This window comes from Choloepus didactylus, chromosome 16 (genome assembly GCF_015220235.1).
Source record: "Choloepus didactylus isolate mChoDid1 chromosome 16, mChoDid1.pri, whole genome shotgun sequence".
In the NCBI taxonomy this organism is placed as follows: domain Eukaryota; kingdom Metazoa; phylum Chordata; class Mammalia; order Pilosa; family Megalonychidae; genus Choloepus; species Choloepus didactylus.
The window spans coordinates 43,504,106-43,531,421 of NC_051322.1; the positions used below are offsets into that span (position 1 = coordinate 43,504,106).

At 35.3% G+C, this 27,316-nt stretch overlaps 1 protein-coding gene across 3 annotated transcripts in view; it reads right to left on the reverse strand.

Moving 5' to 3' along the window:
• Window positions 1-27,316, reverse strand: part of KIAA1328 (KIAA1328 ortholog) — a 355,769-nt gene that overhangs the window by 251,728 nt on the left and 76,725 nt on the right. For 2 of the 3 annotated variants that reach the window (XM_037806405.1, XM_037806406.1), the window contains exons 2-3: window positions 20,218-20,260; window positions 18,075-18,144 (exon numbers count right to left, since the gene is read on the reverse strand). The exons of the other annotated variant lie outside the window; for it this stretch is intronic. In XM_037806405.1, the coding sequence (XP_037662333.1) occupies window positions 18,075-18,144; window positions 20,218-20,260 (113 nt within the window). The remainder of the gene's footprint in view (window positions 1-18,074; window positions 18,145-20,217; window positions 20,261-27,316) is intronic. 3 annotated transcript variants of the gene reach the window in all.

A 27,316-nucleotide genomic window follows, 5' to 3' on the forward strand; every position in this document is an offset into this window, starting at 1 on the left:
CCAATAAGCACAGACAAAACAAAAAATAGAAGACAAGAGGTGCTGCTCTCTCTAGACAAAGAAAAGGAAAGGGAAGCCCAGCAAGGCAGAAAGCTTTTAGACAATAATTGCCTTACTTCAGACAAACACCATGGAGTAAAATGGAACCTCACCCTCACTTCCATCAACAAAGGCTGAGTGAGGAGACTAGACTTCTACTCTGGCCCAACTGTGTGGTATCAGAGAAAGCTGGGGGTGTGGGTGGGGGCAACAGGATTTTAATTCCCACCTGGAGGTAATGACACCCTTCCAACTTCCCTGCCACTGTGATATAAGTAGAGGGCTCATGGGGGTTTCCACTCTTACCTAACTTTAATGAGATATCTCTCCCTGCTTGTGTGGTAGTAGTGAGGTAGGATTCCCCCTTCCCCCACTGGTGCAATGTCAAAGGAGGTCTGCTAAAAGAGATAACTTAAATAAGATAAAATGTCAATATATACATACAATGGAATATTATTCAGCCATAAAAAGGAATGAAGTCCTGATACATGCAGCAACATGGATGAGCCTTGAAGCCATCCTGTTGAGTGAAATAAGCCAGGCACAAAAGAAATATTGTATGATCTCTCTCAGTGATTTGAAACAATTAGAATAAGCAAACTCACAGAGTCAGAATCTAGAATATAGGTTACCATGGGATGGGACAGGGATAGCAAACAGGAAGTTAAGCCTTAAAATATACAGGGTTCCTATTTGGAATGATGTCAATATTTTGGTAATGGATTGTGGTGATGGTAGCACAACATTGTGAATGCAATTAACAGCACTGAAATATATATCTAAATATGATTAAAAGGATAAATGTTAGATTGTATATATAGTAATAAAATTAAAAGTAACCCATGGAACTACACTATGCAAACAGTAAACCCTTAGTTAAACCATGGACTTTAGTTAATAGTACAACTTAAAAATGTGCTATCATCAATTGAAACAAATATTCCACACCAGTAAGATGTGTTGATGTTGGGATGGTGTATGGGAATCCTGAATTTTATGCACGATTGTTCTGTAAGCCCCAAATTCTCTAAAAAAGAAAAAAAAAAAAGGAAAAGAAATTACCATTGGGACAGTACTATTAACTGAAAAAAAAGAAGAAAAGTAATTCAGCGCAAAGAATCCTTTTGAAAAGTTCAAGTTCATTACTGTTTCAGTTTCCTAGGTGCTGAAACAAATACCATTCAATGGGTTGGTTTAACAACAGGAACTTATGGGTCATGGTTTCAGACACTAGAAGAATGGCTTTCTCCCAGGGTCTGTTGGTAACTTCTGGCTGGCAAGCAATCTTTCAGGTTCCTTGGCTTTTCTGTTACATGGCAATGCACTTGGTGACGTCTTCTCTTTCTTCCTGAATCCATTGACTTCCAGCGTCTGGCAGCAACTCGTGGCTCTTCCTTCCAGGTCCAATTTTCTTTTGCTTATGAGGCCTTTAGCCTTATTGGATTAAGGCCCACCCTCATTTGGTTTGGGCACAGCATAGCTAATAGCATCTTCAAAGGTCCCTTTTACAAATGGGTTCACACCTACCAGACCAGGGGTTGGAACATGAACATGCCTTTTGTGGGGGATATGATGCATTCCCCAACAATCACTGATGATAATGAAGAACATGTATAACATTAAAAACACTGGAGAGAATTCAAACAAGAAAATAGTCTTGTAAACAAAAAGACAGGAAGTAAATGAAAACAACAGAAACAAAAAGAAAAGACTAAGAAAAACATATCAGCTAAAACAATAAAAACTTCATTGACAAAAAAAAGAAGATAAAATGTCAAGGATACAACTGAAAATCATTTGTCAACTTGAATGAGAAAATACAATCAGCAGATACCAACACAAAGATGACACAGATGTTGGAATTATCTGACAAGGATTTAAAGCAGCCATTATAAAATGCTTTCACGAAATAGTGACACATCCCAGAGTAATTTGGGCAGATAATAAAAAATATATTTACAGCCCCCCCCCCCCAGCCCCAAGGATCTGGGGGAAGGTGCGGATGTGTTGGACATCCTCACCTGGACTGGTGTTGATGTTGTCACCAACTTTGGGACGGGCGGTTTGATGTACTGAGCCCTCGATCAAGGGACTTGCCCTTATGAAGCTCATTACTTCTAAACTTGCATGTAATTGTGCCTAAGAGTCTCCCCCTGAGTACCTCTTTGTTGCTCAGATGTGGCCCTCTCTCTCTCTGAGCCATCTCAATAGGTGAACTCGTTGCCCTCCCCGCTACGTGGGACCCAACTCCCAGGGGTGTAAATCTCCCTGGCAACGCAGAATATGACTCCCGGGGATGAATGTGGACCCAGCATCGTGGGACTGAGAGTATCTTCTTGACCAAAAGGGGGATGCAAAATGAGACGAAATAGTTTCAGTGGCTGAGAGATTTCAAATGGAGTCGAGAGGTCACTCTGGTGGACATTCTTATGCACTATATAGATAACACCTCTTAGGTTTTAGTGTATTGGAATAGCTAGAAGTAAATACCTGAAACTACCAAACTCCAACCCAGCAGTCTGGACTCCTGAAGATAATTATATAATAATGTAGATTACAAGGGGTGAAAGTGTGATTGTGAAGACCTTGTGGATCACACCCCCTTTAGCTAGTGTATGGATGAGTAGAAAAATGGGGATAAAAACTAAAGGATAAATGGGGTGGGATGGGGGGATGATTTGGGTGTTCTTTTTTCACTTTTATTTTTTATTCTTGTTCTGGTTCTTTCTGATGTAAGGAAAATGTTCAGAGATACATTGTGGCGATGGACGCATAACTATGTATCATACTGTGGACAGTGGATTGTATACCATGGATGATTGTATGGTGTGTGAATGTATTTCAAAATAACTGAATTTAAAAAATAAAAAAAAAAAGTAAAAAAAAAATGCCTTAACAAGCAATTATGAACACAGTTGAAACAAATGGAAAAACAGAAGTCTTCGCAAAGAAATAGAAGACATAAAGAAGAATTGAATTGAAATTTTAGAACTGAAAAAACACAATAACCAAAATAAAAAGTTTCCTGAATGGGCTCAAGAAAAGAATGGCAAGGATGTGGGAAAGAATCAGTGAACCTGAAGACAGAACAATAGGAATTACCCAATCTGAAAAACAGAGAATTTAAAAAAATAAAAGAGGCGAGTGGCGGGGAGAGGAGTCTCAGAGACTTGTGGGACTATAACCAAAGAGCCAACATTTGTGTCGTCAGAGCCACAGAAGGAGATGTAGAAAGAGGGTAGGGCTAGAAAAGTATTCTCAGATATAATGGGTGAAAATTTCCCAAATTTGGCAAGAGACATAAATCTACAGACTCAAGAAGCCAAGCAAACCCCAAACAGGGTTAACTCAAAGCAATCCACTAAAACACATGAACAAACTTCTGAAAACTAAAGACAAGAAAAATCTTGAAAACAGTGACAGAGAAGTGGCACCTTATGTAAAGAGGAAAAGCAATTTGAATGATAGTGGATTTCTCATCAGAAAACATGGATGTCAAAAGGAAATGGTGCAACCTTTTTCCACTGATGAAAGAAAAAAACTGTCAACCCAGAATTCTATATCTAATAAAAAATACTTCAGAAATGAAAGGGAAATCAAAACATTCTTAGATGAAGGGCAACTAAGAATTTATTGCCAGAAGACCTATTCTAAAGAATGGCTAAAGGAAATTCTTTAAACACGGGGAAATGATAAAGGAAGGAATCTTGGAATATCAGTATCTTAATTTCCCTGCTGCTAAAACAAATACCTTACAATGGGCTGGTTTAAACAATGTGTGTCTTGTTTTTAAGTCTAGGAGAAGGCCAAAATCAAGGTGTAAGCAAGACGATGTTTTCTTCCTGCAGACTGTGGTGTTTCTGGCACTGCCTACCAGAGATCCTTGTGCTCCGGACTTTCTAGACACATGGCAATGAACTTGGTATTGTCCTATTCCTACTCTTCTAGGTTCCACGGACTTCTTGATTCATGTAGCTTTCTCTCTTCTGTGTCCAATTTCCTTTGTGTATAAGGACTTCAGCCATACTGGATTAAGGCCCACCACCTTAACTAAATGGTTTCATACTCATAGAACCAGGGACTGGGACCTGAACATGCCTTTTGTGGGAGAAATGATTCAATCTCAAAATCAGGAAGGAAGGAAGGAAGAACAGAAAAAGTGCAAATATGGGTAAATACAATAGACTTTCCTTTTCTTCTTGAGTTTTTTTAAGTTGTGTTTGATAGCTGAAATAAAAATTATATTTTCTGATGTCGCTAATGGATTAACTAGGGAGTAACAACTAAAGCAAGTTGCCTCTGGAAGCAAAAAATTCACTTCTTTTTTTTTTTAAAGTACACCCTATTTCACTGAAAAGGCAGATGAATAAACGTAAACTTGTTAAATATCCCTAACTTCCTCACAACTCCCATCTCAACAAGTTAATCCCTCAGGTCTTGCTACACAATAAATGTTGAATGAATGAATAAACAAATGAATGAGTGAATAAGTGAATGAGCATTTTCTAAAACAAACTTTTCTACCTGTGCTCGTGATTTCATTCTCTTCTATATCACTCAGACACTGGCCCATAAATTATTCTATATTCTCATGATCTCAATAGCTTTTGGCTCCTTCCCATAAGCCTTCAAAGGAAAGTAAAATTTCTTCTTTTTCCTCAGTTGGCATCATTAAGATTATAGTAATATAACTTTAAAATTCAATTTCTTAATACCCAAATGAATTGTATTCTAGTTCCATCTATGCGATTTGTGAAATAACTGTCTAAAAATGACTTGAAAGCTATGAAAAATATTAAGGTTCCAAAAATGGCCAAAATCACTGACATGACAGATAATACAGACTACTCTATACTACTTTACTGGATTTATATTTTCAATGTTCAAGGAGTTTATCTGTATCTTCTCTCTAGTTCAGGTAATGGCTCTGAAATATATAGACTATATACAATAACAGACTGTATTTCAAGTTATGCAGATCACCAGATGGGCATCAGCAGATATTAATGCTGAACAAACCAAGGAAATATCTAAGGAAGGCTGAACAATGAAAATTAGTTATAGATTTACATAAATAATACAGGCAAAATTTTAGTTCCTTTACTCAAGACAAATCTATGCTTTTAATAATAGATATGTATCCAAAATTGGACTACAATGACCTTCATACCAAGGGTAGGTACTGATTATCCGACACTCAAGCAGCCCTAAACAGACAAGGCAGGCACTCTCCAGATTCTTTGCCCTGGCACATTGATTGCTCCTTCAGTTCAAACAAAAGGATTTTATGTAAAGATGCCAATGGGTCACAATGTCTGTACACAATGAGTAGTCCATGCAGCACTGTACCAAGTCCTGGCAAGGCTCAGGAAAGTAAATCTGCTCTGGCATCATTTCTGGGATTACTTCCTAGAGTCAAATTTGTAGACTATTATACCTCTAGAAAATGTTAGAGAATTTTTTAAATTTACATATTTGTCAATCTAATTGCCAGCTAAACCTCCCCTTTAATAAATTGGAGTCCTAATAATTTAGTTAAATACATTCACTTCCCAGAAAACAGACACAATCTCTTAGCAATATGCTCCAATTTCTAATATACACAGGAGATCGATTAAAACTGAAACACAAGACTAAGCCACAGTAAGGGTTACTTCTACCACTAAAAATTATTCTGGTTTTTTTTTTGTGTGTGTGTGTTCTCATTATTTTAAAAATATATTTAGATTGCAAATTAAAACAAATAAAAGTAATACTGCATAATTTAGCTGTTATTTTCTATCAAATTGCTTATAACTGTAACCATAAATGGTAATAATCTACCATATGTGCAGCCGCAAAAACTAAGAAAAGCTCTTACTGGTCGGTGATGCTACAAAATGTGAGCCTACCACGCCCCCTGGTGTCCACTGAACTGAATTGCAATAAAATAAAAATCCATTTCTCCAATAAAGTGGGATATTTCATATAAAGTCAATTCTGCCAAATTCTTGCTTTGAAAACACAAATTTTTCCAATGAAATCTATAATTCAGATATAATTTGAGCATAACAAATTTCACCTACGAGAGGCACTAGGTGCATGTAGCTGACCCAAGCCAAGTAGGAATACGCTAAATATGCAAGCACACACATATATGCCTCAAACATCTACCAGCTACCTCATTTCACTATGCGTGATGAGCCACACCCATCCACATCTCATGTTACAACTTTGACTGGATTTCAGCTAACTAGCCTTCCACCAAGCTACAACCCTTTTTAATGTCTACTTCCACAAGCTTGGGCCAAGCTTCCACCTTGGGCTTTTTCAAAGTAAACTGCTATAATTACTGGAATATTTATGTACTTCCTAATCACTTAATATGTGTAAAGCTATATGCTACCATTTTTATTATGTTCCTATCTTTTATTTGTATTGTACTGATGAAGTTTTTGAGTGTTGTGCCCCTAAATTCATTTGTTCCATAAGCCATGTGGCTATTTTGGGGGGCAGGACTTTGCATTGGGCATTGATTTTTTAGAAACACATACGCTATATTATAGCAGAATAATTTTAAATAGTAAAATTTAAATGTCTTTGCTATATTTATGTATAGAGCAGGAATAATTATTAATATCTAAAATTTTATGACTTTAAAAAATGTATTTTATGCATTTATTTCCATGAGAGTGTTAATGACTTTTTCCATCTCCCTTCAGAAAGGCTCTCTCCTCAGTCATAAACCTTTATTAGAATTTAGGAGGGCGAAAAATACATACAGACACACACATACAAACACACACATACACACATACACAGAGTAAAAACTGCTACTTTTCCCAAACAAGCTATTACTCATACTAAATAGTTTGTGTCCCTGCTCTAATTTGATAACCAAGGTCTTTTCAGAAGTCTCAGGTGAGTAAAGGTTCAACTGGCTCAGAAAAAAGTCAGGATGATTATATTTTGTTTCGATGTCATTCAAAATCTGAATTGGCCAAAAAGTTGTGTAAGAAAAATAAGCAATCCATTAAGGAGAGAGAATAGGGTTCAAGACAAAATACAAACAGGCCAAGGAGCTGTTTTCACCAATGATGACTGCCATTTTTTATAGGTTTTCCAATTTTCTGAAAAATATTAGTATTACATTCAGATAAAAGAGGAATCACCATAAAACCTTTAGAAGATCACAATCCTTCACTTACGATGCTTTGTGCTGTACAGAAAAGTAGCAAGCTTTGTAAATTACACACCTTCCTTGTCAAAGTACACATCAACATTAGCAATTTGTCTACACTGGGTTTAACCTTTCCGCATTCTCAATCTACCGTAAATAAAGAAAAATTTAGTGTCAGACAGGAAGTCTAAAAGTGTGTCCATGAACCGCAGCATCAGTATTATCTGCAAGTTTGTAAGAAATGCAAAATTCTGGATCCCACACCAGATGTGAGTCAAAGTCTGCATATTATCAAGCTACTCAGGCGACTGATGTGTACTTTAAAGTCTGAGGAGCACTGGTGAGAAGCACTGGTCTGTAATACTATTTCAAACATCCAGATTGCATTTCTGCCCATCTTGTAATTCCTAGCTTTCCTGCCCCCATCAAAGTCATAACTTGTTATAATGAATTAACTGGAATGGGCTCTTTTAAAAATTGCTATTTTGTCCATCTTTCTATCCTTGTTAGAATACAATCTGGTTGGAAAACAGCAGGTGAAAAACATTGAAATATTTCTCTTTTGAAAGACATCTGGGGTAAAATTGATTAAATATGACCAAATATTAATTCTTAAAAGGGTGGAGTTTTATATATACAGTATGTATTTTTCATATATATATGAAAAACAGCAGACATAAGTGCAATAAAACCCCAGACACTCACTCACCTCACATGCCTAAGACATATTTCATTAAATAAACATAAAAATAAAAGCTACAGAGATTTAATGTTTTCTTCTCTAATTGCATATAAAGGCACCAAACTAAGTATCCTGGAACAATGAATTAAAACCCATAGAAGAAAAGGTTTAATAATGGTACCTTTGTAAGACTCATTGTAGGACTATTTATCAGAGTTTCATTGAAAACCCTTATATCTTGCATTAATACATGCACATTATCATACAATTTAAAATGCCAGGTACCCAGGAATTCTCTCATAAAATCACCCCTGTTCTCTCAAGCTATATCCCCTAACCTCCTGATGTGCACACACAAAGTATACACTTGACACAGATTAGTCTGGCTGTTTCATTAGGACAAGGACCTGCAAAGCACTGAGGAGAATACCCTCCCTTCCCCTACCTGATCTGCTTCTTACAAACCCACTGTGTACATTGTACCTGGTGATGTACTAAGTGCTTGAATCCTAAGGAAAGATGAACCTGCTTTAAAAACATACGACAGTAACAACAAAAACAAAAACTAACATGATCCCAAACCAAACAAAAACCAGTATCTCCAACTAACTAACCATATGGGTCTCAGAAGTTAAGTTAGCACTGTTTGAGCAGCTTTTAACAAGAGAATGGAAAATGCCCTTGTTCCTTAAGATAAGCACTGAAAGACTCAAACCAAAGCAGTTCCAAATTTGCTGCTTTTATTAAGTGACTTCAGGTCTGGGTAAAAGGAGGAGGAGGAAAAGGGAGGAGAGTAGCATAAAGGAAACGGCAGTGAGGAGGAAAAGTGATTATGCTCAGGTAAACACAATGATCAATAATAGCTAAGAACAAACAAAAGTGCAAAAATAAAACAAAATTAAAAATGTGCTTCTTACTTCACTGGGAGTATGATGATACTTTTGCTTTCCTCAGAAATAATACAAAATCTTGAATTAAAATGTTCTAACAACACAAACGAATGTTAGACACAAGTATTAAAGATCAGAATCAGCAAGACAGGTAAAACAAAACTAGGTACTAAAAACATACAGATAGAGATGAAGACACAAAAGGGGACCTGTTTGGATTTAGAGATCTCATTTTGAATGGATGATTTCCATCCAAACTTTGGCAAACTTTTTCTGTAAAAGACCAGACAGTAAGTATGTTGCGTTTGGTAGGCCATATGGTCTCCCACAATTATCCAATTCTGCCATTGTGTGCAAAAGTAAGCATCGACAATATGTAACCAAATAAGTGTGCCTGTGCTCCAGTAAAACTTAACTTACAAAAACAGGCAATAGCCTGGATTTGGCCTGTGGGATGTAGTTTGCCAGCCACTGCTCTATCCTAGCTGAGAACTAAAGACTATGGCTGTAACATTCCTGGGGTTTCCATGAGAAATGGATTGAAGAACTGAAGGGTAAGAACTGCTTGGTTGCAGGCAAGGAGGTTATCTCTAAGATCGTTGTGACTGTCTGGTTTTAAGAGTGATTAACCTTTTGAGAATCAACTTGGACCAAGATTTAAATAAAAGCACATATTTATCATGGACCTTATTTTATCCCATTGCCATGAAATATGATTTTCCTTCCCCAAGCTTCTTGTTTCCTTTAAATGTTCATGCTTAATTAAATTAAAAAATAATTTTTCTTCAAAGAGTAAAAATTACTCTTACTGGGGGGGTAATATAAAAACACAGAATAAAAAAAAATTACAATTAGGTGACACAACACAAGGGAAAGCAGAAGGCAAAAGAGGGATGAAGGAGAGACAGTAAAAGTCAAGAGAAAAGTTATAGGAAATTTATAGAAATACATTTTTGGTCTATTATCTATTTTCCTTTGAAAATGGGACAATGCTCATTAAACCCTTATCTATGGGCTGAATGCAAGCAAATATGATTAGGGTGAGATTGGGGTTACAAAAAAGCCATTTAAGGAAAGAGAAAGTCTCTTCTCAAGGCAACTTCTGGTATCAAAATAAAAGTTAAATCCAGCAACTCTTAACCATTTTAAAACACAAGCATTTGGAAACTGATTTAAACTATCATTTCCTACCTATTCTTGCTATCCCTTTTGTTTGTTTCTTGTAGTCTGTGTTTTTATGTTACCATCTTTGTGAGATTAATTTTTTCTTTGAAGGAAATTTGTTTACTAATTTAATAAATTAATGAGTTTAAAGGTAACAAGGAAGAAGTGTGGGGAAAGGAAAAGCATACGCCATGGCAATATAAGAAAAGCTGCGCTTACTCTTTAAATATAACTCAATCTTAATCTCTGTGGTAACCACATAATCTCTTAGAAGAATATGGACTGCCAGTACACATAAAACTGTTTTGTATGCCCTCCATCTTTATAATGTCTTGAAGGGCGTGTCTGCGGAAAGAAGGGGATAGGGTAGAGCACCTATTAAAACAACTCTCTCAAAAAAGTTACTCAAATAGAGTGTCTAAAGGATTGTAGGTTGTATAAAAACTGCAGATTTATTAATCACAAATGATTTGTAACATTAATTACAAATGTTAATGTAATACATCCAAAATATACTGTTAACTTTTGAAAAATGGGGAAACATAACACTGACACTCTTCACACTAAATACTAAAGGCTAAAAGTTGTTTATCCTACTCTCTTTCATGTTTCAGAATTTTAAAAACATACATCATTAAAGCAACCATTTTCTCAAAACGAAATAGTAAATGCTGGGTGCAATATGTGAAACGTTAACTTTCCCAAGTCCCCAGGAATTAAATCCTAACTATCTTGAATTCCAAATATTCACCTAACTCAGGAAACAAAAGTATCCTTTTTTTTTCATTTATCTGTTTTGTTTCTATTTTCCTAGCTGTTACCTCACTGTTGCTATAAGATGAAGGGGGGACAAAGGAGAAAAAAAAGAATAGAGAATAGTAATTTTGCTATTTTGTTCTTCCACACAGGCTACCCTCCGCTCAAAATTTCTAAAACACATGCAATGTAAAATATTTTATGACACCTCTGGCACTGGGAAAAGAAAAATAATGAGGCATGAATTAAGAAATATGTTAACAGAACATTTCTCATTGACATGGATCAACCAAATTTTATTTATGTCCATTTGAATAAGAATAAAAAGGGAATGTCCTCATTTGGTCCTTTTTGTATTTCTTGTCCACATCATTTGGCATTTCTGTGCTTCAATTTTTTTATTCATCAAAGGAACACAACAGTATTCATCTTCCTATCCCATAAGGTAAAATAATTTATTTTTTAAAAAATTGCAAGCTCCTACAGTACTAAGTATTATATACATCTTCTTAGCAACTACTACAAAGATAAGACTGTTTTCTAATAAACAGCTGAGTACATTAGGGAATGATTCCCATGGGGAAGTGGCAAAAGTCCATCTGTTCTGAGTCACTTAACCCAGGTACAAACAAAGCAGTGAAGAATCTATTGTAGGAAATAATAATCAATTGGCAGGAAAACAGATTTTGAATATTTGAGAGTTCTCGAGGCTTTCTACAAGGCTAAATAATAGGAACTTTTGAATTTGTTAGCATGTTTCTATCTGATTTTTGGTAGAGATAGGAAGAAAGATCCCTTATTTGTGGGCAGAAATGTTTGAAACTCGTGTGAGAGAAGGATAATGGTGGAAAAGCTATAACAAATCTAAATGATTGATATAAAAGAAAAAAGGAGGGAAGAGTGTGGCCAGGCCCAGGGGAACTATTGATTAGATGTGGCTATGTGGCTTCCAAGAGTTTGCCCTACATTTTTGCATTGCCTGGGCCTGATGGATCTTCCAATGTTGGGTCTTTATGCAATATACGCCGGATCAGTACTTCTTGACTCGAGGCCTCTTGACTACGGACAGCACTGAGTTCTAGTAAGGGATATATGCCCACCAAACATTACTGCCTATAGAGTGAAAAAATAATGTACTTTATATATACATGTACTACTGATTTTCAAATATATACAGTTGGTGTTGTAAAGAATGAAATATGAGCCCATTTATAAATGTTGCTGAGTTTCTTTAAAAAATCCAAATGATTAAGGCACGGAAACTAGGAAAATCTTGCAAAGATGAAAAAAGAGAAGATATACAATTTATCCTTTCTCCTCATCTCCACACTAAATCATAAACATCTTTTCTTACTCTAGTACCCTCAATTTCTGACCGAGTTCACCATTAGGTGAAGTCTAGAAGTTTGTCTTTCTTCTGAAGGTAAAAAGATCATTAAAAATGGCATGAAAAACACCTAGAACAAAATTAAAACGTATACACTGGGGTGCTGAAAAATCCAAGGACAAACATACTTTCATTTCTATACACTCATTAAAAAGTAGAATTTGAAACAGTTCCAATACCACAACAAGTTTTCATCTTCTAGTAATTCTTCAAGCAAAAGGAGCAGAACATAATACAGAGATTCTAGGTGTTGTTTCCTTGTTTTTTACATGAAAGCAAATGCTTCTGAATATTAGCTATGGAACTACTTTGTCACTTTTACTGTTGAATTTCATTTCTCTTTCAGGGCTTTAGGTAATAACAACAAATATCAGTTACAGAAATATTTGAATAAAATCTCGAACTTTTTCTAACACAAATCTAAGGACTGATTACAGGAGACGTTTATGGTCATTGAGATATTTAACATACTCTGTATCATAAAGACAATAAGAGCATTATAAGCGTACTTTCAATAAAAACTAACTTATTTTGCTCATCCTACATATTTTTTCTCCCTCTACTTTCCCTTGAAAATATAAACAAATTGATATAATAGGTAGAATCACAGATAGAAAGTAGAGAAAGGGGGATTACGTTTAAGTACATGTGGTTTAAATCTTTCATAAATGATTTTGTTAAATTATACATCATACTTTGTGTAATATAATATGCAAAGTGGAATTCTGATAGAGCAAAAACATTCTTATGGACAATATAAAAAAGTATAAGTAAACTGTTAAATGTTAAAACAAAACTAAAATTAATTAAGAAAATAGCTACTAAGCTTGGTAAACAAAGAACAGCACACTACATTACTGACCACCTCATTTGGTTTAAAATAAAAGCTAGCAAAAAAATTAGTCTTTCACAAAAAAATCTTCAAATACTTACAGAGTTAAGCTACCTCCAATGAGGTCAAACTAGAACTAGAAGTCCTCTAACTATTTGCAAAGGAAAAAGTCAGGATGCCTAGAACTGCCCTTATAAATCTAAATGCTAGCTAAAATAGTTATTGTTTGAGGCCTTCACCCATTTGTTTGTTCATGTTTTCACTGGACTGATATTCATTAAAATAAGAGAAATCAAAGGTGACAGCCTCAGTGACTTCCCTACTTTTGAAATATGTGCAAACAGTGGAGGAATCTACTGAATGGCAAATAGAAAGCCAGTAAGTACCAAAACTTGGTAACTGTGGAAAAGTGTAGAGCCCTGAGCTTGGAAACAAAGATTTTTTTACTTTACTCCTTATAAGTTTTACAAATTGCTATGAAATTATGTGGAACTGTTAACAGAATTATGCTGTATCTTAATGTTCAGATTCACTTTAAATGCCTTTATCTATCTTACATTTAAAATAGAAAAAGAAACTAAGGCAAAATTTAGTGGCCACTGCACTTTTATAGCACTTAATCAATGGGATAATAATAATATATGAAGTGAATTTTGTAACCAGACGCATGATAGGAGGTCCATTATTTTAGTACTACAGAATCAAAGCATCTTGGTATACAACTAACCTATTACAACAGCACACTTTATAACATCTCTTTGTAGTATTCAAAATGCATATTAAAGAATATGTTCCCATTCATCCATTTCAGCACTGCTACTATTATTTTAACAAAACTACTACTAGATTCAAACTTAGAAAAGATAACTCTATAAATGTGAAGTGCTTTTACTTAGAATTACATAATTCATCTATCAAAGATTTATCATGATTATAATTCCACCCTGCTTTTTAAAGTGTAAAGCATCTCAAGAGAATATTGCTCCCATACTAACAATGAGACAAAGACAAATAATTTGCAAAATGTAATTTTTTTGAATCCAGAGAGTTAAAGTCACAAGGCAACTAGGTGAAATGAATTCCAAGGGGTGACAAAAACCTCTCTAAGGAGAAACAGGGCATTCAAAGTCTTTCAGAGCACAGACGAAGAGGTAGCCATCCTAAAGGCAGGTAAGAAGAAAAGAGCTGAAATTTTAAACAAATTCACAAAGGCCAAATGGGGACTAGTATGACAGTATAGAAATCTCTGGGAGCATCATTCATATGAAGAATATATTCTCACTCAAGGGCTCTTTTTCACAAGCTTCTACCAGATACAATGTCAGGTATCAAATTTTAAAAAATATGAAACAGAATAGCAAGAAAAAGAAAACCCAATATTCAATAGATAAAGTAGTCAACAAAACCAGACCCAGTAATGGCCCAGACGTTGAAATTAGCAGACAGAAACTTTAAAATACTTATGTAAAAAGATTTAGTGAAAAAGATCAACACATGCACAGATGGATGCTTTCAGCAAAGGAAAACTATATATACGTATATAATCAAATGGAAATGTCTGAAATGACAAGAATATAATACATTAATTCCTTTAATAGCCTCACCAGCAGTCTGGATACAACACAACAAATAATCAAAAAACTTGGAAATAAGGCAGCAGAAATTATCCAAAATAAAACACAAGGAAAAAAAGAACAGGGAATCCCAGATCTGTGGGATCATATCAAATACATATAATTGGAACCCTAGAAGCAGACGAGAGAGATGGAGGAAGAAGGAATATCTGAAGAGATAATGGTTGAAATTTTTGCAAAATAAATGAAAGTCAACAACCCACAGACCAAAGAAGTTAAAAGAACTCCAAGCAGTATAAACACACACACACACACACACACACACACACACACACACACACACACACACACACACACACACACACACACACACACACACACACACACCCCTAAACACATCATAGTCAAATTTCTGGAAACCAAAGAAAAAGAAAAATCTTGAAGATACAGGTTGGGGGGCAGGGGGAGCAGGTGGGATATTACAAACAGAAGAACAAAGATAAGAACTACAGTATGCTCCTTTTCAGAAACCATGCAAGCCAGAAGATAAGAGTTATATTGTTGCATATCACAATAGCAACAATATCCACATTTATGAGACTCTTGATAATTCCAAACAATAAAAACAACATATATAATTAACATTTACTGAAATCTTATTACATATCACACACTGTTCTAAGTGTCACAATAACCCAGTGAGGTACAATTAATAGCTCATTTTACAGATGAAAAAACTGAGATACAAAAAGGTTATACAAATTACTCAGGATCACACAGATAGAAGATGTGGAATAAGTTTTCCAATCTCAGTAGTGTGGTGCCAGAATCCATTCTCTTGATCACTATACCATTCTTCTTTGTTTTCAAGAGTCAAGCAACTTTTGTCTCCATTCCATTAGGGATCCACAAACAATGACAATTTACACTCCACCACCACCACCACCACCTTACAGACAAACACATCCTGCCTTCTATGTGTCCCTAGAGTAGAAAATAACACTTAAATAATGGAGAACAGAAACTTCCTATATCACTACTAGGATTGGCAGTGAATTTTAGTACAGTTTACAAATTCCTTCTAAATTAGATAAATACTTTCAGGCAACAGAAAATCCAGACTTTTAACTGTACTATTTGTCTTTATTTTTGTGTTGAATTACAAATACTTGTTCTTGCAAGGACACTACCATTAGGAATCACTTCTTTCCTATCTCTCCCTTAAAGCACAGTGAAGACAGTCATATCAAGGAAAAGGTTATAACTGTTTCAAAATTGTTGCTGCTCACAGTAGGCACATTTTCTTTTTTTTTTTTTTCCAACTGTCCCCTCAACCCGTCTTTCTGGGAGCTGTTCAAACTATGAGCAGATGTTCTGCGGAGCTCATCTTAGAGAGTTATGGGCACCGTCCTCCCAGGGGCTGCAGCAAATCCTGAGTAGGCACATTTTCTAGGCAGGCAACAGTTTTGCCAGAGTGTTGTTATTAATTAATTTATTTTAATAAGCTTTTTGTTTTGGAATAATTTTAAACTTACAGAAAAGATGCAAAGATAGTACAGAGGGTTCCTATATAACCCTCACACAGTCTTCCCTATTGTTAACATCTTACATTAACATGTTAAAACTGTCACAGCTAAGAAACTAACATTGTTACATTACTATTAACTAAACTCCAGACTTTATTTGGATTTCAACTGTTTTTGTATTAATGTCCTTTTTCTGTCCCAGAATTCAATCCAGTGTACCACATTGCATTTATTTATCATGTCTCCTTAGTCTCTTCTAGGATGTGACAGTTTCTCAGTCTTTCTTTGTTCTTCAGTCTTGATAATTTTGAGAAGTACTTGTCAGGTTTTTTGGGAGAATGTCTCTCAATTCGAGTTTGTCTGATGTTTTCTCATACTTAGACCAGAGTTATGGGTTTTTGAAAAGAATGCCACAGAGGTGATATCCACAAGACAGCACTGGTGATGTTAACCTTGATCACTTGGTTAAGGTAGTGTTTGCCAGGTTTCTCCACTTTAAGATTATTGTTTTCCCCTTTCTGTACTCTTTGATTTGGGTGTGAGTAAGTCAAGCCCAACCTCAGGAGTGGAGGATGGGAATTAAACTTCACCTCCTGAAAGGGGGAGTTATCCATATACGCTATTGGAAATTCTCTTATAACAGAGCTGTCTATTCTCCCCCATTTGACTGATGTATTTTTTAAGCTATTATTAATATAGGGTGTGGGGGGGTGGGGTGGGGGGTGGACAGATAAAGTAAATTGTTTCAGCTGAGATTTCACTCTTTTAAGCACAGCCAAAGAGCAAGCCCCTTTCCTACCTTTCAGCCCAACCTTCTGGAAAAGAAACAAATTTAAAATGTTACATTTGAGTAAATGATTTCATCCAGAGCATCTGAACAAAATTAACTTTGGTAAAGATGCAAAGAAGAGCCAAGGTATGCTTTGACATAGGGGAACATGAAGCAGGATTTGGTCTTCACATAACTATGCAACTACAGCCACACACACACGTGCCTTTTGAGGTGAAAGGTGAGAAAGATAGAAGGAGAGGAAGGAATAATACAAAGATGCCTAGTGTTGTCATCTGCTGTCAGAAATTCCAAGTCTAGAGGCCAAGGAAGATATGATAGCCAGGTACATGAAAATAAGAATTTCAAATTAATCTTGGTTAGGCTGCTAATAATTTTCCATTTCCCAGATCAGCTGTCCTTCACCCAATCATCCGGCATCCGGGAAACCAAACCTCTTGAGCAAGGAGCTCACTTTAAAGTAAACTGAAACTGAAAATGCCTAGGAAACCCCACACCCAGGAGACCTGCACTCAAAAGCTACAGAAGTTGAAGATTTCAGACAACAATGAAAACAATAAGAATAAGAAGAAAAGAAAAAATTTGACAATACTACTGAAAGAAGAAAAGTGAAGGCAAGAAGTGGAGAAAAGAGAGGAGAAGAAAACTAGATGAAATGAATGATACTACCTGCAAAACTAACTGCTACAAAGAAATCATTTGTGAGAAACTGATACGAACAAATCTTATTTCAAGAAGACTAAAATGTAACTAGTGTAAGTAATTTGAACATATCTAAGGGGAAGTGGTCTGTTAGCACAGTATTTTGAGAAAGGATGGCTCCAAACTTGTTTAGTGTGTTCTAGACTTGCCCAGAAAGAAGGTATTTGGTCATTGATCTGCAAAACTTCAATATTCTATTTTTTTTTCCTCACTCAGACCAGCTCTTCCTCTTTCTTAACTCATAACTTCACTGTTCTTGCTTGTAATTCCAATGGTCTCTTAGACCCACTAGTCTTCTACCAAGATATGTCTTTATGTCTTTTGTGTTTACCTGGAATTTTTTTCTTCCTACTCCTCATTTTAAATACAGATTTAACCTAAAAGGAATTATAATTCTGTAAACTTGTAAAAAGTTTTAGTTTACAAAATACTTACCCTTTTATCCTCTCACTTAAACTTTATAATAATAAAAACAATATGGTATATTATCATCTTACAAATAAAGCAAGAGTAACTTATATGCCCAAAGACCTTATCAGTTCTGGTATTCCCAATGGCCCTTTACAAACTCACCTCCAGTTGAAGGTGTGAATTCTCATGGTGATTCAGCACACTGCTGTTCTTAAAGGTCCCCAATGACTTCCTGTCCAATAAATCCAATATATGCTTTATGGTTCTCTTACATGACTTCCCTGGAGCAATATCCCTCCTTAAAATGCTATCCCCGTTCAGCTTTGACACTACTCAAACTGTTCTTCCTTTTATTCTAGCCACTCCCTCTCATTCTCAGTCTAAAGCACTATCTTTCTACACCCAATAAATGTTGGAGTCTGTTCTTGGCTCTTATCTCATTTCATGTTTTCCCTGGGCAATCTCAACCAAACTCAAAGCTTCAAAAGTCAATCTATTCTCATGACCCCCAAAAGTACATATCTGGTTCTGAGTTTTATCCTGAACTCCAGACACTTAACTTGATTAAATTGAATTTATCTTCACACTTAATGTGGCCAAAATTAAAATCTTTTCCTCTTTTCAAAACCTGCTTTCTCACCATATATATGCAGTCCCATTTATCTATATGCCCAATCCAGAAATCAGAGAATCATCTCAGATTTGGTTAGCTCCCAACACAAATCATCATCTTACCAATTCTACCTTTAAAGAGGTTTCAAATCTGTCTCTTCCTTTCTATTCTCATTGTCTTTCATTTATCTCAGTCCTCATATCTCTCTCATCTGGACCATGTCTTCCTCATTGACTATAAAGGGAGCTTCTGATCCCTAATTTCACCTTCTCAATCTACCTTTAATCTTGCTGCCAGATTCTTTTAAAACACAATTCAGATAAACTTGCCAGTCACCACCTTCATTAATCAAAACCAAATATCCTCCCCTCCACTGCACCTGATATCCCACAGGGTAAGCCCAAACACCTTTGCCATTCAACATACTCAATGACTAAGCTTACCCTTCCAGCATCAGTTCACTCCACCTTGTCCTCACAACTTCCATGACCCTTGCAACTTACACTCTCATCAAATCAAACTCCTGAAGTTCCTTAAACACATTATGACAGCACTGTCCAATAGAATTTTCTGTGATGATGTAAATAATTCATAGCCACATTGTCTGATATTGTAGCTACTAGCCACATGTGGGTAAGTGGCCACTTAAAATGTGGCTAGTGTGGCTAACATAGTTTTTTATTTTATTTAATTTTAATTAATTAAAATTTAAATAATCACATGTAGCTAGTGGTAACCATATTAAACCGTGCTGCTCTATGCTCTCTAAATCTCGATATGTTGAGATATGTTCCTCTGTCCAGAATGTTCCCTTTTTTACTCTTCACTTGCTGGCATAACTTCCTGTTCATCTTTCAAGTCTCTACTTAAAGACTACTACTTTTTACATAGTGTTTTCCATCCCTATCAATTCCCACAACAGCTTATGCAACAGAAGAGTGTACCATTTATCATATTGTGGTCATTCTCTCAACATTTGCTAAGTATATGTTATGTGTTAAATGCTGGGCAAGGTATAGATGTTACAAAGAAGAATGTCACCGTTTTGTAACACGAAATTTATTGTTTGTTACGATAAAATTGTAAAACTGTGTGAAAGGTGCTATGTAGGAAGTACCTGTGAATACTGTTCTTTGAAAATGCCATGCTCATGGCGCTACTGCACATGCTTTTCCTCTTGCCTTGCATTAACTTTCTCGTCTTCTATGGTTAATTCATTTGTGTTTTAAGACTCGGCTCTTTCTTTATTTCCACATAGTTAGCCTCACTGTTCTGGTCTTGAAATCTTACTCTGCAAATATGCGTCATAGGACTTATCATACTGTATTGCAAATATCTTTACTTGATTGTTTCCTCGATACAGATTAAATGCTTCAGAAGGAGGAGACTATGATTCTTAATATTTCATTCTTACTGTATTTCCACTGCATAAGACAGTGTCTGGTACATAGCTGGCACTCAAAAAATATTTGCTAAATGTCTGTCTACATATTAAATAAGAGAGATTTTATCAACTAACATTATTCTCACTTTACTTTTGCTGATAACCATATATCCAACTCTGACTTTTCACTTGAGTGTTAAAGGCAAATTTCCATTTACCTCCATGGTAAAAGGATATCTTCTAAAAGACTCACAGGCAAGTAAAACTGAACACATCCAAAAATTATTTATCTTTTCCAAAAAAACTACCTGAGCCTTGTCCTGAGTCCCCGCCTCTTCAGGGAACCAATATCTACAAGAAAAAAAAATTAAGCATTTTGAAACTAAATACAATAAATATTATACATGGTTCACAATTATTTATAACACTACAACCTATCACTATTTCAATCTTGCTCTACTTTTCCTCTTAAATTAAATAACCTGAGAATTACGAAATGGCCATTTCATAATTTTGGTTATATGTACTCAGAAAAAACTTAAACCAAAAAGAAATTAATTTCTTTCAAAGAGTTTATGAAGCAAAAACCAAAAATTACTCAATAGTTCCTAATATATTCCTTATTCCTTATCTCATCTTCCATAATTGCCATTTAAATACGAAATAAAATAAAATAAACAAAAGAATAGGAAAAAACCATAGGGATAATAAAAGAGTACCACCAAAAAATTTGTTGCACTGAACTATTAAAGTTCTACACATATGTGAAAATAGTAATTGGTCAATTCAAAATGATGATGTGGAGATCTACTTCCAACTTTCAGCCTTGTTCCTGATCTTAGGGGGAAAGCATAGTCTCCCCATTTAAGTATGACTGTTAATTTTTTCATAAATGCCTACATCAGGTTGAGGAAATTCTCTTCTATTTCTAGTTTGCAGAGACATTTATAAAGAATGGGTGTCGGATTTTCTCATTTTTTTTTTCTCATCTATTAGAATAATCATATTTTTTTGTTGTGGTGGTAGTTAACATGATGAATTACCCTGTGTTCTAGTTTGCTAATGCTGCCAGAATGCAAAACACCAGAGACGGATTGGCTTTTATAAAAGGGGGTTTATTTGGTTACACAGTTACAGTCTTAAGGCCATAAAGTGTCCAAGTTAACACAACAGCTTTTGGGTACCTTCAATGGAGGATGGCCAATGGTGTCCAGAAAACCTCTGTTCGCTGGGAAGGCACATGGCTGGCATCTGCTCCAAAGTTCTGGTTTCAAAATGGCTTTCTCCAACGACGTTCCTCTCTGGGCTGCAGTTCCTCAAAAATGTCAATCTTAGTTGCACTTGGGATACCTGTCCTCTTTCAGCTTCTCCAGAGCACGAGTCTGCTTTCAATGGCCATCTTCAAACTGTCTCTCATCTGCAGCCCCTGTGCTTTCTTCAAAGTGTCCCTCTTGGCTGCTGCTCCTCTTCAAAACATCACTCACAGCTGCACTGAGTTCCTTCTGCTTGTCAGCTCATTTATATAGCTCCACGGATCAAGGCCCACACCAAATGGGTGGGGCCACGCCTCCACGAAAATATCCAATCAGTCATCAACCACAGCTGGGTGGGGTGCATTCCAAAGAAACACTCAAAGTAATCTAATCAAAACTGATAACGTCTGCCCACACAAGATTACAACAAAGACAATGGCATTTGGGGGACACAATATATATTCAAACTGGCACACCCTGATTGATTTTTGAATGTTAAACCAATGTTGCATTCTGTAAAACCTCCCCTTGGTCATGACATATTGTAAATTTTAGAAATTGTTAGATTTGATTTGCAAATCTTTTGTTGAGATTTTTTGCATCTATGTTATGAAGTCTGTAGTTTCTTTGCCATGTTTTGGTATCAGGGTAATGTTGGTAACGAGATGGGAAATACGCACTCCTCTTCAATTTTCAAAAAAAGTTTGTGTCGGACTGTGTACAGGAAAAAGTTAACTCAGCAGGCTTGACTTGCTCAAATCTTGCACATTCCCAGAAGGGCCTGTTTTTCTGACTGGCCCTTACCTGGCTCCTGGGAATTGAGTTCTGGAATGTTCCAAGAGTGTGTTGCTTGCTTGAGTCAATGCCAGTCTGTCTAGACAGTTAGTGTAAATAATGTTATTTACAGTGAACACCTGCCTTCCTACTGGGTAACTGGAGTTCTGGTAAATGCAACTGGTCATACAGGCACTGTGTAACTGACACCCAGTAAAAAGCCCAGACTCTTAGGCTCCAGCAAGTTTTCCTGGTACTTAGCACACTGAACATATTGCTACAATTTGTTGCTGGATGAAATAAGTGCATCCTGTGCAATTCCACTGGGCAAAAACTCTTGAAATCTTACATCTGGCTTCCTCCATACTTTGCCCAGTGGACCAAAGCTGATTTTGCTTTGTAGCCTTTTGCTGTGAAAACCTGTAGCCATGAATATGATGATTTCTGAATCCTCTTAAGTCCTTCTAGCAAATCACCAACCCTGTCCGTTGGTTATGGGGATACGGGATACCCAACACAGTGTGATCTTGGGGACTAATAACAAAGACTGGCATTGTTTCTTCCATAAATGTTTTGTAGCATTCATCAGTGAAGCCACCTGGGCCTGAAATTTTCTTTGTGGGAAGGTTTTTAACTACAAATTTAATTTATTTAATAGATTTAGAACAATTCAGGTTATCTATTTCTTCTTGAGTAAGCTTGGTTGTTTCTGTCTTTCAAGAAATTTATCCCTTTCATGTAGGTCATCACATATACATGCAAAAAGTTCTTCATAATAATCCCCTATTATTCTTTGAATATCCATAGAATCTGTAGAGATGTTACCTCTCTCATTTCTGATTTGATCATTTGTCTTATCTCTTGTTTTACCTAATCAACATGGATAGGGTTTTATCAATTTTATGGATCTTTTCCAAGAACCAGGTTGACTTGATCTTCTCTTAACATTTTCCTGTTTTCTAGTTCATTGATTACCACCCTGATCTTTATTGTAGTCTTTCTTCTGCTAACTTCAGGTTTCATTTGTTTTTCTTTTTTTAGTTTCTTAGGGAAAAGGCTGAGGTTATTGACTTGAGCCCTTTCTTCTTTTATAATGTAGGTTTTCAATGATAAAATTTCACCCTAAAATACTGCTTTAGCTGCCATCAAAGTAATTGTGATAAGTTGTGTTTTCATTTTCATTTTCATTAAATTCAAAATACTTTCTGATTTCTCTTTGAATTTATCCTTTAACTCATGGGAATTCAGAAGTGGGAAGTAAGATAAAAAGACAGGAGACAACACAACAACAACAAAAAAAAAAACACTAATGAGTATCTTCAATTCTTCCTGCTATGGAGGAAGCACTCTGTCTACTAAAAACTAATGCTAAGAATTATGTTCCAAGAATTTGTGTAGTTTCTTCCACCATAAGTAGGGTTCCATATCCAAAAGTTATACATACACTTTAAGCCCAGAGCTATCAAAAACAGCATGCTAATTAGCTCTTAAAAGTAAATAATTAAAAGACAATGAAAATGCAACATCAATATTTATGGGATGCAGAAAAATCAGTAAAGGGAAATTTAGAGCACTGAATGTATATTTTAGAAAAAAAGAAAGATCTAAAATCAATAATCTGAACTTCTACCTTAGGAAACTATAAAAAGAAGAGCAAATAAAATCCAAAGTAAATAAATGAAAAGAATTAATAAAAATTAGAGCAGAAATCAGTGAAACTGAAAAGAAGAAAACAATACAGAAAAATCAATGAAATCAAAAGCCAGTACCTCGAAAAGATTTTAAAAAAAGAAACATAAACTTCTAACCAGGTTAACCAAGAAAGAGAGACAGACAGACAGACAAACAGACAGACACACACACACACACACAGAGAGAGAGAGAGAGAGAGAGAGAGAGAGAGAAGACACAAATTACTAATATCATAAATGAAAAAGGAACCTTCACTATTGATCCCACAGACATTAAATGGATAATAAAGAAATATGAACACTAATGAAGGTGTCAGGGATTGATTTAGGTGATGAATATACAACTATGTAATGGTACTGTGAACAATCGAATGTACGATTTGTTATGTATGACTGCGTGGTATGTGAATATATCTCAATAAAATGAAGACAAAAAAAAAAAAGAAATATGAACAACCATATGTCCACAAATTTGATAACTTGGATAAAATGGACAAAACTCTTGAAAGGAACAATCTACCAAAACTCACACAAGGAAAAGAGATAATCTGAACAATCTTATATCCATGGAAGAGATTAAGTCAACAATTAATAACAGAAAGTACCATGTCCAGACCACTTCACTGGTATATTCCACCAAACATTTAAACAAATAACACTAATTCTCTACAATCTCCTCCAGAAAACAAAAGCAGAAGAAACACTTCCTAATTCATTTTATCAGTCCAGCATTATGTTAATACCAAAAGCAGACAAAGACATTACAAGAAAGGAAAGTTATAGATCACTATCTCTCATTAACATAGATGCACAAAGCCTCCACAAAATATTAGCAAATCAAATCCAACAAAATGAAAACAATTCTATGCCATGTCCAAGTGGGATTTATTCCAGGTATGCAAGGCTGCTGGTTCAACATTCAAAAATCAATTAATGTAACTCATCCCATCAACAGGTTAAAGAAGAAAAAAATACACGCTCATACCAATAAATACAGAAAAAGCATTTGACAAAATCCAACATCTGCTCATCATAAAAACTCTGCAAACTAGGAACAGAGGGAAATATCCTCAACTTGATAAAGAACATCTAGAAAACAAACAAATACACACCACAGCCAGCATCATACTTAATGGTGAGAAAATAGATGCTTTGCTTCTTACATCGGGAACAAGGATACTCCCTCTCACCACTACTATTCAACATTGTACTGGAAGTCCTAGCTAATGTAATAGGACAAGAAAAGAAAATAAAGGTATACAGATTGGGGAAGGAAGACTCTTCATTCACAGATGATATGATTCTCTATATAGAAATCCCAAAGGACAAATTAAAAAAAAAAAAAAACCCTCCTAGAACTAATAAGTGATGATAGCAAGGTTTCAGGAAACAACATTACAAAAGTCAATTGCTTTCATATAAACCAGTGACAATCAATTGCAATTTGAAATAAAAAAAACAAGATAATTTACATTAGCATCCAAAAAATAAATGTAAATCTAACAAAACATGTAAAAGAGCTATATGAGGAAAGCTATAAAACTCTGAAGAAAGAAATCAAGAAGTTCTAAATCCAATGGAAAGATAGTCCATGTTTATAGATATGAGGACTTGATATTATTAAGATGTCAGTTCTTCCCAACTTAACAGAGATAATGCAATCTCAATCAAAATCTAAGCAAGTTCTTTTATGGATATTGGCAAACTGATTTTAAAGTTCATATGGAAAGGCAAAAGACCCTGAAAAACCAACACAATACTGAAAAAGAACAAAGTGAGAGGACTGACACAACCTGACTTCAGATTTATTATAAAGCTAAAGTGATCAAGATAGTGTGATACTGGCAAAAGAACAAATAAATAGAGCAATGGAACAGACTCAAAAGACCAGAAATATACCCACATAAATATTACAAGGGCCATTCAATGTAAAAGAATAGTCATTTTAACAAATGGTGCTGGAACATATGCAAAAAATAAAATCTAGACACAGACCTTAAACCTTTCAAAAAAACTTAACTCAAAATGGATAATAGACCTAAATGTTAAATGTAATAATATGCCATCTCTAGAATATAACACAGGAGAAAATCTACATGACCTTGGGTGTAATGATGACTTCTTTGATACAGCCTCCGCAAGTTGACACAAGAAAGAAAAAATTGTTAAGTTGGACTTACAAAATTCTGCTCTGTGAAAGAAAGACACTGCTATGAGAATGCAAAGACAAGTCACAGACTGGGAGAAAATATTTATAAAACACATATCTGACAAAAGACGTGTCTGGATGAGTGGAGGAATGGGGATAAAAACTAAAGGACAAATGGGGTGGGATGGGGGGATGATTTGGGTGTTCTTTTTTCACTTTTATTTTTTATTCTTGTTCTGGTTCTTTCTGATGTAAGGAAAATGTTCAGAGATAGATTGTGGTGATGAACGCATAACTATGTTATCATACTGTGGACAGTGGATTGTATATCATGGATGACTTCATGGTGTGTGAATGTATTTCAATAAAACTGAATTTAATAAAAAAAAAATATGAAGAACTCTTAAAACTCAACAATAGGAAAAGAAGCAACCCAATTTAAAAATGGGCAAATGATCTGAACACACACCTCACCAAAAAAGATGGCAAATTCAGATAACAAATAGGCATATGAAAAGCTCAACACCATACATCATTACGGAATTGCAAATTATCAACGACATACCACTACACTCCTAAAATCCAACAAATCCTGATGAGGATGTGAAGCAATAGGAGCTGTCATTCATTGTTGGTGGAATGTGAGATGGTACAAAACACCTTAGGAAGACAGTTTGGCAGTTTATTATAAAACTAAAAACAGCCTTGACATATGATTCAAGAATCATGCTCCCAGGTATCTACCCAAATCAGTTGAAAACTTACATCAGCACAAAAACCTAAACATGAATGTTTATAGCAGATTTATTCATATTTAACAAAAACTAGAAGCAATCAAGATGTCCACCATAGGCAAATGGATAAAACACACTGGTACATTCATACAATGGAATATTATTCACCAATAAAAATAAATGACCTATCAAGCCATAAAAAGACATAAAGGAACCTTAAACACATATTGCTTAGTGAAACAAGCCAGTCTGAAATCATACTGAATCATACTGTATGATTCCAACTATACAACATTCTGGAAAAGGTAAAACTAAAAAGACAGTAAATAGATCAGAGGGTTAACTAGGGTTTGGGCAGAAGGGAAGGTTGAAAAGGTGAAACGTAGAGAATTTTTTTTAAGGTAGTGGAATTATTCTGTACAATATTATACTAGTGGATACATAACACTCTGCAATTGTTGAAACTCAAACAACTTTACAGCACAAACAGTGAATCTTTATGTATGAAAAATTTTTTAAATCATAGGAGGTCAGAGGATGCCACAGTGGAATGCAGGTTGTAACAAAAGTTTCTCGGGGCTGGGAGAAAAGCTGATAATGTAAGTAGCTTTGGAAATAAGTGAAGATTTAAGACTAAAAGCAACAGGAACTATATATTAGCATCATACATAAGTTGATAAAGTTGTTTTCTACGGGGTTATGCACTAAACATTTGGAAACCACTATATGTATATACTGAAATTGAAAAATTAAAATTTCTAATTAAATTAGCTATTATATTTCTAACTAAATTAACTATTAAATTA